The 12,985-nt window shown below is 48.0% G+C and overlaps 1 protein-coding gene across 2 annotated transcripts in view; it reads left to right on the plus strand.

Moving 5' to 3' along the window:
* Pcsk6 (proprotein convertase subtilisin/kexin type 6) overlaps positions 1 to 12,985 on the plus strand; it is a 183,874-nt gene that overhangs the window by 80,707 nt on the left and 90,182 nt on the right. For both annotated transcript variants that reach the window (XM_021633268.2, XM_021633269.2), the window contains exon 7: positions 12,749 to 12,921. In XM_021633268.2, the coding sequence (XP_021488943.1) occupies positions 12,749 to 12,921 (173 nt within the window). The remainder of the gene's footprint in view (positions 1 to 12,748; positions 12,922 to 12,985) is intronic.

Raw genomic sequence — 12,985 nt, forward strand, 5'->3', positions numbered from 1 at the left:
TGACCAGAATGGTAGAAGCCCTGCTTTCTCCTTGCCGATTGCTGACACCACTCGGCTTAGGGTGAGGGGCTTGTTACTTCTTTACCGGGTGGAAGTCCAGGCTTACCACACACCTGCATGGGCTGGTACTACAGCTTCCGTATGCTGTTGGCCAGAAGGGCAGTTGTTTGTAAATCTTTCCTGTTGGATTACTAGGCTGCCCATTGCCTGGTGCTGAAACTGGAGAAACAAAGTTTTTATTCCCCTTTCCCCCTTGTCTGTTTCCAGTGATGTTTCTGGGTTGCCATCATCTTCATCTCTAGGCTCTGAAATGAATAAGATAAAAGAAGACAGCAAGCAGGGTATGGTGATGTGTACCTCAATCCTAGCACTTGAGAAGCTGAGGCAGGAGGATGGAGTGTTCAAGGCCAGCCTGAGACACATAGTCAATGGCAGCAGGGACAGAAACACTCCACACTGTCACCCAAGTAGGCGGGCGAGTCCTCTTTCAGAGTCCTCGCTCTACTCGGTCAAAACCGGATCCTTGGCTATGCTGAAGAAAGAAATTTCAAGACACGCTAATGTGAGAAAAGTTAGAGTTTATTACAGATAGAAAGGAAGGCTTTCGGGGAAAGAATCAGCAGACCTGAAACAGGTGTGGGCTTCTCAGGCAAGAGCTGTCCTGTGGGGAGCCTGGCTGTTGCTTCTCGAGGAAGAGTTACCCGTATGCGGCTGAACTGTTTTAGTGGCCCCCATGTTCCGTCTTTAAGGGTTGCTAAGATTTTTTTCCATTCCTTTCGGATTAATAGGATTATGGGGCAGCGATGGTGATGCCTCAGATGGGATTACAACCTAATAAAATAAAATAGAGTAAAATCAAAAGCCACTAGGGTTAGGATGTCATTTTACACGAAGGGGATCACTAATGAGATTCCTAGAAAAGTGTGGTTTACACTTGGGAAGGGAGAAAGCTTTAAACAAATGCTGTTAACTGCGTTGGAATTCTTGAGTCTCAGCTAGTGAAAGACTCAGCCAGATTCCTGGATGAGTGAGAGGTGTTGTAATTTAGACCGCAGCTACTGTAAGGATGTTGCAAGCCCCAGCCCTGCTTGCTCTTGGCATCATGTGCCCATAAGTTTCCATCTTTCTATCCTGCCTCAGCAAAAGTCTGTCCCAAAACAACAAAACAAAATAAACCACAACACACACACACACACACACACACACACACACACACACACACACACAGAAGATACCATGGGGCTTCAGCAATGGCTCAGTGCCTAAGAGCACTGACTGTTCATCAGAGGACCCAGGTTTGATTCCCAGCACCTACATGGTGGCTTACAACCATCTGTAATTCTAGTCTAATGGGGGTACAGTGCCCTCTTCTCACTTCTGGAGGTACCACAATCATATAGCGCACACTCATTCATGCAGGCAAAACACCCATACATACAAACTAAAAAGAGGAAGAGGAAGATGAGGAGGAGAAGGGGGAGGAGACACGCTCTCACTACCATGTCATTCTTAATAGAACAAGATCCTGAACCAGTCTGCCTGCCTCTCTCTGCCTTTCAGTTTCCTTTTGTTTGCTTCATGTTACCAACCACCTCCAGGGCTTGGCTTTTTGCAGCAGGAAGAGTGGAGTGAATTATGTCTGTCCCATCCTCCCGGAAACAGGAGAGCTCTAGCTGATTTTTAACAGATACTGCGGCACCTTGCATCATTTTTCACACACTGATACTTATTTTGGAGCCCCCCACCCCTGCCTGCATTCGCTCTCTTATCTCCATCTTTGGGGGCTTATCTGTGTGGCATTACTTTGGAGACAGAAGCCCGCTTTGCTGCCCAGGTCGGCTCCGGACACTCCATTCTTCTTTCTTGGGCCCTGAAATGTTTGGATTGCAGGCATGAGCCATGACATCTAGCTGTGTGTTACTCTTCAATTTGATGTTTGTCGTTCTTCAGATCTTTGCTGAGTTTTGATGTGCACTCACAGCTGTGCTCACAGATCCTCTTGGCTGTGAGTGATTATCAGTCTCCCAGCTCCTGGAAGGGTCTGGGGTGGGCTACCTGGTCTCAGGATGTCATCCCTTCACTCTCTCTGACCTACCATCATCCCTCACTTGATTCATCTCTGAATGACCCCTGTGCTTCTCCCTGCCCCGCCCGCAGGTAGGCAACTCTCCACAGGGATCCCAGATGACCTAGTACTCTGGACCTTGAGGGTTTGAGCCCTGTGGAACTGCTCCCCTCTAAGATGACTTGGACCAGGGTGTTTTTTCCTGCTACCCACATCTCATGTCTGTGCTCAGTTTCTCTGAACATCTTGCCTTCTTATTCCAGAGTTGCTCTTTTGCTTCTCTTGTATGCTTTAAGTCCTGGGGATTTCGAACCTGAGGAGCAGTAGGCTGTGTGTTCAGTTCACTTTCCTGCTCCAGTCCCCTTAGGATTTTTTTAATTATTCCAACACTGGCAGCCATTGCTGACTGCTGTTGGTTGTGGGCGCTGCACCAGGCAATGTCTGGTCCTCGGAGGGATTCTGGGGGTTGGTTGTTGGGGACATTTTGCACCACCGGAAACTGAACTGAGTGGGGAGGTGACTTGCCACTTCCAGGGTTGTGCACTTGTTGAGAGGCATAGCAAAGAGGTGAGCCCGGGCCTGATGACCTGAGGGCTGAGGTCTTCCGCCTTTCCTAGCCTCGCTCTCTCTAATGCTGGAGCATGGCAGTGACAGCCTGAGGTCGGCTGCCGCTGAGCCCAGTGGCTAGAACAGAAGGGAGGTCCTCACAGCGCGTTGCAAGTCCATAGTTGCTTACATTCCCTCGTCTTGCTCCTAGGCTGAAAAAACAATAATGGGAACAGCATAGGAAGGAAGCAAGCAAGGGCAGTTGTCCTCTTTCTTTTTTAATTAATTAATTGATTAATTAATTAAGTAAGTAAGTAATTGATTAATTAATTATAGCTGTCCTCTTTCTAAGTCTCGCTTCTCTCTCGTTTGCTAATCTGGCCTGCCCCGGGGACCTCCCCAGTTTGCTTGTTTGTTTAGCATTGTTGTTGTTGTTGTTGCAATGCTTCTTTCCCCTTGCTGCGCCTGCTGTCAGTTGGCATTGGCATAGGGGACTTGGCTTCACCCTTCTAGTAGCAGTTTACCTACCCTTCCATACACCCGGCTCATGACCCACCCCGAGCAGGTGTCTGCAGAATGCAAACGCCTCCCTCGGACTGTAGCTCGGAGGATGGGAGCCTGGCCAGCGTGCTAGATCCTCCTGGCTGTGCACCCCATGCGTGCTCTCACACAGAGGTGCCCAACCTTCCTAATGCTGCCGCCCTTTAATACACTTCCTCGTGAAGTGGTGAGCCCCCCAACCGTAAAAAGTCTTTTCATTGCCACTCCTCAGGTGTAATTTTGATACTGCTATGAATCGTAATGTAAACATCTGTGTTTTCCAGTGTTGACCCCTGTGAAAGGGTCATTCCACCCCCAAAGGAGTCACGATCCATGAGAACTGCTGCTCTGACGGAAGCTCTCTGGGGACACAGAGGTGTTGCCTGGGCCACAGTGATTTCACTGTCAGGAGTGCTCAGCAGTGTGGGGCAGTACCTGTACCTCCTCTTGCCTAAGAGGACTCAGATGTCTCCTGAGGAAATAGTGCTACCATGAGGCACCCAGTTCAGGGTCCCCTGCTTTAGAGAAACACTACTGGCTGGAAAGACTGGATTCCCTAGATTGCTCAGAAGCTCGTGGCTCAAGGGTACAGAGCAGGAGAGGACCCCAGGGCCCTAGAGTTTGAACTGCACTTTGAAGCAGCATCCCCTGCTCAGCCTCCCTGACTATGTGCGGCTTCTGCTGTGTTTACTTGTCTTTGGGGAAGGAAAAGTAAACAGCAAAGAACAGATTTCTGTTGGTGTTTTCCCTCTGTATTATGATTGGGTAACTAAATCATGTTGGTTTTTTTTTTTTTCCCTTTCACAAACATGAAAATGTTAAGTACATAACAACTAAATTAATCTGTGCCCATAAATTGGTTAATTATGTTAATTTCGAGTCACAGAACTTACTCTCATTAGCGCCTGCATTAAGCAGTTTAGGCTTGTGAGCATTTTAAGGGAACCAGTTAAGCTCCAGATTAATCTTCAAAGCAGAAGGATTTAAAATTCGAGGGAGGCTTGGGAGATTTGGTAAATGTGGGAGCCAGTGCTGTCAAAGAAGAGGGGTGCCCACCTCCCTGTCACTCACTCCCCACATTCTTGTCTAAAATGCCTGCCTGCTGTGTCTGAAAATTTCTAGGCATAGCAGGAGGCTCCTGGGAAGGAGCTGTAGAGAAATCCTAGTGGCCACACCCTCCCCAGGCAGCTCTGTTGCAAACATACCCCTCTATAGGATAGGTGAGGCTGGCTCCAGATACCATGGGTTGCCCAGGTCACAGTTCCCCAGACAATCCCCCAAATGCTGAGAAGTCGGTTCATTCCTGGTGACCCTGGGAACCACAGACTAAAAAGCAGACTCCAGCAGCGCTTCAGGCTTACTGACCAGCCCCAGGTACCTCCCTTCTTCAGAGGCCAGCTTAGAGCATAAATTGGCTTTCTCTGTCCCAGCCACACACCATCTTGGGGGTTAGTTGCTATCCTTGCCTGGCGTGTAGATAATGTGGGTGTCCTGTGTGAGTCGAGCCTGCTGTCTGCTCTGTGTCCAACGCTTTCAGAACTTGCTGAATTCCTAGGTCTCTAGAAAATTCACTTCTGATCCTAGCTCCGTTCCCCATGGTTGGGGGACTGTGAGAGAGTCAGTGCCGACAGCAGCTCCCTGTGGGTCATGACCCCTTTGGGGGTTGCATGTCAGATACTTACATAACAGTAGCAAAATCAGAGTTATGAAGTAGCAGCGAAGTAATGGTTGGGGGTTCACCACAACATGAGGAACTGTATTAAAGGGTCTCAGCATCAGGACAGTTGAGAACCACTGCTCTAGACAATAGCTATGACTTTCCTACCCTTCTGTTTTTCTTTGAGACATTAAGAGGACCCAATGATGAAAGCAGAGTATGGTTTTCATTATTCCTTAGGTTTGGCAGGGCCATCTGATGAGTAGATGACTGCCACTGATTGAAAAGGTAGCTTGTGACTCACAGCTCCCTAAAGGACAGGCCACATCACATCATGCCAGGCCTCCTGGGGAAGCACGAAGGATGGTCAGAAGCAAGGGGAAGGGGAGGATTCATTGCAGTTTTCATGGGGAAGGCAGGCGAGGCCCGCAGAGCAGTCTTGGCACTTCAAGTAGCAGGACTACTTTAGATGACTTCAGCAGCATAGCAACTGTCCCTAGTCATCAGCTAACTGCCCACTCCCCTGGAGTGCTGGCCAAGTTGTGAGGATCCAGCAGAGGAGGTTCCGGGTAGAGACTGTGCATTGCTTGCTCTCCCTGTGAAAGGAATGCTTTTGCATGTGAGTTATTCACCATGTCTCGAAGTTAGCCAAGGCTCACGAGGGAAGTTAAGACCCCCAAGTGTCCAAATATCGGATGGCTCAGTGGACATGAGAACCTGCTCCATCGGAGCCTCATCTTGTCGGCTCAGGCATGAAGCCCACGGGTATACACACGTGGCTGCTGCTGCCTCTGACTGGGAAGAGATGGAATGCTGTGTTATGAGATCAGGAATAGCTGGGAGGCTAAGAGAGGCCTGGCTTTCCGGTGATCCAGCATGGCCTCCATGGAATGGGGCAATGGCAGACGAGAGGTGTGTCTTGACAGCGCTGTAGACCTCAGCTCTCGGGATCCTGGAAAAAGGCAGTCAGGTGGGACCTGTTTAGAGATTAAAGGGCTCTGAGGAGACTGTGAGACTTGATGGTTTTGCAGATTTGTGGACATTGAGAAATGTTTATTTTTATGTTATGTATATGAGTGTTTTGCCTGGATGTATGTAATATGTGCACCATGTGTGTGCTCATGGGAGATGGAAAAGGGCATCAGATCCTCCGTAAGTGGAATTACAGGAAGCTGTGGACCAGCATGTGGGTACTGAGAACCGAACCCAGGTTGTCTGAGAGGGCAGCCAGTGCTCTCAACTGCTGGGCCATCTTTCCAGTCCCATTTGTGGCCTTTTTAACAACTGTTGAAACCTTTCATGCATGGCTGCCCCTGGAATAGAATGAACTATGGGTTTGCTGGCAAACGGATGAACAAACAAACGTTTCTCGGTGGATTTACTGAGACAAACTCAGGATTAATGAGTTGGTTCTGTTGAGGAGGACTATCTGTCACACTCCGGAAGCTACAATCTCATTTTCCTTGCTGCTGTTCATTGCTCTTGCATCATCACTCATTTGCTAAAGGCGAAATACATTACTGCTCAATAAACAAAAGTGACCCCAGCATGGCAGCTCCCCTGCCTTCCTCCAGACATTAACAGGCAGGCAAGATGGCTGACTTCTTCTATGGGACGTGTGTGTGTGTGTGTGTGTGTGTGTGTGTGTGTGTGTGTGTTTTCTAGCTTCCTTTTCATGTTGCGCTCCCTCAGGAAACAGTGTTAAGGGCAAATATTACATCTTGTGCTCTTAATACAGCCAACAGCATGATGCTGTGTTTGCCTTGCCTGTTGTTCAAAAAGTCCCAATACAAATCAGAAACGGAGGAAGCATGGATCCCTATGAGAAAACCGGTGTTTTCTCTCAACTTTTACTAGGAGACTTCTAAAATCATTGATTTCGGCTAGGTTCTCCCAGGGCATTTAAACAAGCAATAAAACTAATAGGACTGTGTGCGTTATTGAAAGGAGCCCGCCTGCCCAGCGCTCCCTAGGATGGACTGGTAGGCACTCCTGGGATTATCTTGTGGAGAGTGAGTCCCAGTAGCACTCTTTTTCCCCTCAGACACAAGCTCACCAGGTTCAACCACCTTATCGGTCTACTCCTCCACCTGGAACCCACAGACTCGCGGTCAGAGTGGACGGGTCAACCGTGTTTGTCATGCAGTCATGTGCCCTCACCGAGCCCACAGGAAAGCAATCCAGAAGTAAGCTAATGACAGGAGTTAATGTACCATTCAAATGATTTGTCCAGATTATTTTTGTCCCCAGAAAAATGAGCCTTTCTTTCTTTTATTTTTTTTCATTAGAGAAACAGTGGCTGTTTTTTTTTTTTTTTTTTTTTTTTCCCTGATTGGCATTTGCAGAGAGCCATTCATATTTGAAGCTAATGTTGGAACAGCAGGTTTCTACTGAAAATATTTACCATTTTTCTGTTGGCAACTGTTGGTGCTTGGGAAATAGATGCATTGTTAAAAATCTCAGTCAGTACTCAACACTTGCTTGTCACAAGCCAGTCGGCCCTCTTCAAGATGGAGAGCCTTGTGAGGGCTGTTGAGGTTCACTCTGCTTATATGTTTTTACATATTTTGGGGTGTCTCCTGGCATCCCATTCTTCTCATTTAGAAATAGGCATCTCATTATCTACAACTGGTTTGAAAAGTCTTAGAACAGCAGGCTCAATTTCAGTTCTAGAACCACAGAATTGGCTTTGGCCACTCATGTTTCCAGCAAGGAGCTTTCTTGTCCCTTCTGCTGCTAATTCTAAAATCGTTAAAAATACGGCTGCAGATTAAGCATCTTCCCTAGGGTCCTCCTCATTGTTTAACTTTTTTGGGGCTATAGATTTTAGTATGTTTATCCTATATTATACGGCTAATATCCACTTATAAGTGAGTATATACCATGTGTGTCTTTCTGCTTCTGGGTTACCTCACTCAAGATGATCTTTTCTAGTTCCCACCATTTGCCTGCAAATTTTATGATTTCCTTGTTTTTAATTGCTGAGTAGTATTTCATTGTGTAAATGTACCACAATTTCTGTATCCATTCCTCCATTGAGGGACATTTAGGTTGTTTCCAGATTCTGGCTATTACAAATAGAGCTGCTACGAACATGGTTGAGCAAATGTCCTTAATGAATGGTGGGACATCTTTTGGGTATATGCCTAGAAGCAGTATAGTTGGATCTTGAGGTAGCACTATTCCTAATTTTTTCAGGAAGTGCCAGATTGATTTCCAAAGTGGTTGTACATTCCCACCAGCATTAATCCTCATTTACAAGGGCAAACAGGATAGACATTAGAAGTAGGAGAAGACAAGGAACAGGACAGGAACCTTCCACAGAGGAAATCTGAAAGACTCTACCCACCAGGGTATTAAAGAAGATACTGAGACTCAGAGCCAAACTTTAGGCAGAGTACCAGAATCCTTATGGAAGAAGAGGGAGACAGAAAGACCTGGAGGGGACAGGAACTCCACAAGGAGAGCAACAGAGCCAAAATACCTTGGCCCGGGGGGTGGGGGTGGGTCCTACAGAGATCAGCATTCCAACTAAGGCCCATGCATGGAGAGGACCTAGACCCCTGTTCAAAGGAAGCCCATTGGTTGCTCAGTTTCCAAGTGGTTTCCCTAGTAAGGGGTAGAGGGGCTTTCTTTGACATGAACTCAGTGGCTGACTCTCTGATTAACCCCCCTGTGGGGGTGCAGCCTTGCTGGGCCACAGAGTAAGATGATGCAGCCAGCCTTGATGAGACCTGATAAGCTAAGGTCAGATAGAAGGGAAGGAGATCCTCCCCTATCAGGGGACTAGGGAAAGGGAATAGAGGGAGAAGAGAGAGGTTAGGTGAGACTGGAAGGAGACAAGGGAGGGGGCCGTAGTGGGGATAAAAGTGAATAAATTGTAATAAATAAATATAAAAATAGAATTAAAAAGAAACAGTGCTGTATTTATGGAGCAGCACTTGAGAACCGGGATGTATTGGTCTGTTTCCCACTGCTATAACAAAAAGTCTGAGGCTGGATAACTTGCAAGCAGGTGTTTTCTTTAGCTCCCGGTTTTGGAGGCTTGCAGTTCAAGCAGCACATTGCTGACTCTGGCAGGGTTCCCATGGTGGCAGATAGAATCACAGCAGGAGCATTTGCAAGAAGAGACTGCAGGATGACATAGAAGATGGAGAACAGCTTGTCAGTAGTCTTCCTCCTTTATAACAGTCTCCTCTCTTGAAGGGTGAGCAGGGTCTCACAGACCTTCTTTAGTCCATACTGAAGGGAGGCGCCTACAGTGCACTCAGGAAGCTGACTGCCTCCCAGCAGGTGCCACTGTGTCTCTGTAGCACCATACTGGGACCAAGATCCCAGCACATGAACTCTTCAAGGATGCCCTCAAGCCATGTCTAAGCCACCACGGGCAAGGGGTTCAGCTTGAGTCTTCATTAGTCTTCTTGGTGGTAAATACTGTAGAAAATGGGGATCAGAGAGGCTGGGTCCATGCCCACAGTCACACAGATCTGACATATTAGGACGTTTTGACTCAGGCTGTCTCCCCACTGCAAGCTGCCTTTGCCTGTGTCCACTGCTAACTCTAACACTGTAATGGCTGAGTGAGTCGTGGCACCCTGGGCCCAGCATTGCTTAAACAGGCATGGAACTAAGAAGTGCTGGGCATGCAAACTGGAGCCTGGGGAAGGATGGTGCCACATGGCTATCTTAGTTCTTCTACCCAGAACCCCAAAAGGAGAAAACACAGGAGCCGGTTTCATAGTGCGTGTGCAGTGTTTTAAGTCCCTATGTGTGGCTGGCCATGGCATTTCCCTGGGCACCCAGAAGCCAGGTAGCGGAGGTGATAACGAGTGGAAGAAGCAGATGGAGAGCCAAGGAGAAGAGACATGGTGCTGAGATGAAGTCCATCTGTGTTGCTCAGTTTGGAGGCCATTAAGCTTTAATGCGAAGGCTCTCCTGTGACTCTCTTGATCCTCTTTGTTGCCTGGGCCTACCTGCTGAGTCCTTCCATGGCACTACTATTGGATTTCTGATGTCCTCGAGCCCTGGACCTTGCTCTTGTTTTTTTATTTTCAGTAAGTCTTCCTGACAATGATTTTGAGTAGAATTCCCACACCTTCAGAGCAGGTGTTTGCAAGTTAAGCCTGGCATCCCACTCAGTATAAGGCCAGGCTCCTGTGCCCCAGAGCAGCCCTCCTGCCCCTACTGCGTTGCTAACTACACTGTACAGATTCCCACGATGATCCTCCGCCATGACGCCTGCAGTGACCCTCTTGCTTATGACCTGCGATCTTCGGGGCAGCTGTTACAGGGAAAACCTTGAGCAGCAGTCCTCCCCAAATCCACTGCTCCTCCGTTTCTCCTCAGAAAAGCGCGGGCCTCCCAGTGGTATCAACCCAACATGGCATGACAAGTTACAATAGGCACAAACAGTCATATCAAGGCAGAACGAGGCAACCCAGTAGGAGGAAAATGGTCCCATGAGCAGGCAAACGAATCAGACACACCTGTTCCCACTGTCAGGAGTCCCACAAAAACCCCAAGCCAAACAACCATAACATATATGCGGAGGGCCTGGTGCAGACCCATGCAGGCTCCGTAGAGGCTGCTTCGGTCTCTGTGAGCCCTGTGAGCCCTGCTTTATTGATTCTGTGGGCTGTGTTGTCCCGGTGTTAGAAGAACTTGAAGGTTAAATACTGGTTAAAGAGAAGAATGACTAAAGCTTCCGATTCCTCATAGGGAAGAAAGTCTCACCTGGTAAATGATAAAGTACATCTAGTCATTTGCAACCCAAGTGCTACTAAGTAAGAAGGCATCAGAGAAGAAAACTGGAGGCGTATATTAAGGTTCTGGGCCAGTCATCAGAAGCGAGCTGACAGCAGGATGCCCTGTGTGTACAGTGAAGTAGGACTGGGGTTTAGTTCACGTGAGGTATCTGTCCCCGTGACAGGGGAAGGTCTCTGCTCCTGCTTGAGTTGGGAACTATCTCCTGACCCCAGGGTGAAGTACCACAGTAGACCCTCTGGTGTCCAAGGAACTAGGTCCAGAGCCCACAGAGAGAGCCCTTTGTGCTAGTGCTTTGGGCTAACGTCGATTATATGAAATGGTCTAGCATTTGCATAGGGCCTGCGCAATGCTCCTGTATATGTGAAAGCCTCTCTAGATGTTGCATAATATACAATGCTATATAAATGCCATACATAGTTGTTTATTGTTTAGGAAATAGTTACAAGAGAAAAGTCTGTCCCAGTACAGTACAGAAACAGTTGGGTTTTGGGGGGCGTGAGGTGGGGGAGGCAAGCTCCCAAGTCTTTCAGCTGTTTTGGGTTGAATCTATGAGTACAGAACTCATGGGCATAGAGAGCTGACTCATCTGCCTAGTTATGAGTGAATGTCTGTTAGAGTCAGAGTGTCAGTTCTTGAAGATCCCCTATGTAGGTCCAGTAGAGCTGAAGCCCCAGAGGAAGAGCCGCCTGGGCCTGCTGTGTGTGGGGCCAGAGTGCCCGGCCATTAATAACCATGCCTTGGAAATGTCCTTAATCACACAGGAAAGCATGCCTCATAAAGTTCAGGTTTTTTTAAAAGGAAAAGATTTGGGATGCGAGTGTATGTTCAGGCAAAGGAAAATATTAGAAGAAAGTGACCCATGTGCCATGGTAGGTTTCTGTGTTTAAGTTTCATCAAAGAGTGTGAGGTCTGCTCCTCTATTCAGCCTTAAGCAGCTCTAAGATGTAGAATATGTTTCCATGACAGGCATGACCATCAGACACGCAGAGCTAGGTCCAAGAGGCTCTGGAGACTCTTGGGAAAGTGTTGCAGGTGGTTAGGGTCTGGGTCAGGTGTTTCTTCGCCTCTTGTTCAAGAATGAAATAAAAGCCCACCCAGACTGCAAAAACAAAGCCTATATAGTACAAATTAGAAACGGATACAGTATCAAGACTGACCGTGGCCATATCAGTGGTGGCAGTCAAGAGTGCCAATTATTGGGGGGGGGGTACCTCTTACAGGATTCAAGAGAAGAAAGAGTTGATTGCTAAGGGTGTAAGGGGTGCTTCTCCATTTGATTGGCAGGCTTACCTAGGCCTTTGCTCTCTGCACATTAATCATATACACTCTTGATTATGCATAGGTATAACATGGTAAATAGAAAATTCTTCTTTAAAGTTCACTTAAGGAATTAGTTTTGCCTGACTGCATATGTACCCCAAACCAGTTCAGATTACATGGGCCTTTCTACCCCCAGAAAAGACTATGTTAGAAATGTGTTTAATAGAAACTATACAGTTTGATGGTCATTAAGATACCATACCAAAAGTTGGGGAGGAAGGGGCTTATTTCCCAAGTATCTCCATCACTGAGGGAAGTCAGGGAAGAAACTCAAGCAGAGCAGGAACCTGGAAACAGGAACTGAAGCAGAGGCCATGGCTTCATGGATGCTCAGGGGCTGGCTTGCTCAGCCTGCTTTCTGATACACCCCAGGACCATCTGCCCAGGTGGGCTCCCCAACGTCAATCACCAATCAAGAAAATGCCCCATGGGCTTGTCCGTAGGTCAGTCTGATGGGGGGCGTTTTCTTAATTGAAGTTTCCTCTTCCAAAATGACTAAAGCTTCTGTCAAATTGACATAAAACTAGCCAGCACAGCCAGGCAGTGGTGGCACAAGCCTTTAACCCCAGCACTTGGGAGGCAGAGGCAAGCAGATCTCTGAGTTCCTTCAAGGCCAGCCTGGTCTACAGAGTGAGTTTGAGGACAACCAGGTCTACACAGAGAAACCCTTTCTTTAAGAACCCAAACCAAACAAACTAGACAGCACAAACACCTTCTGGGAGCCTAGTGACCATGGTGTCCTGGCTTAAGCTCCCTGAGGCTCTTGGGCCTTGCCAGCTCCCTGGCCCCGGGGCAGCATCATTGCATGCTCAGAATTCCCTGTGCTGACAGTGAGCCCCCCCTTATGCTTGCAGGCATTCGGATGCTGGACGGCGATGTGACTGATGTGGTTGAGGCCAAGTCCCTGGGCATCAGACCCAACTACATTGACATTTACAGTGCCAGCTGGGGACCAGATGATGATGGGAAGACAGTGGACGGGCCTGGCCGTCTGGCTAAACAGGCTTTCGAGTACGGCATTAAAAAGGTGTGAGTAACTCAGGGCTACAGGGGAGGACCCGGGTGGGTGGGTGGGGGGCGACCGCACATTT

The sequence above is a fragment of the Meriones unguiculatus genome, chromosome 14 (genome assembly GCF_030254825.1).
Source record: "Meriones unguiculatus strain TT.TT164.6M chromosome 14, Bangor_MerUng_6.1, whole genome shotgun sequence".
Classification (NCBI taxonomy): domain Eukaryota; kingdom Metazoa; phylum Chordata; class Mammalia; order Rodentia; family Muridae; genus Meriones; species Meriones unguiculatus.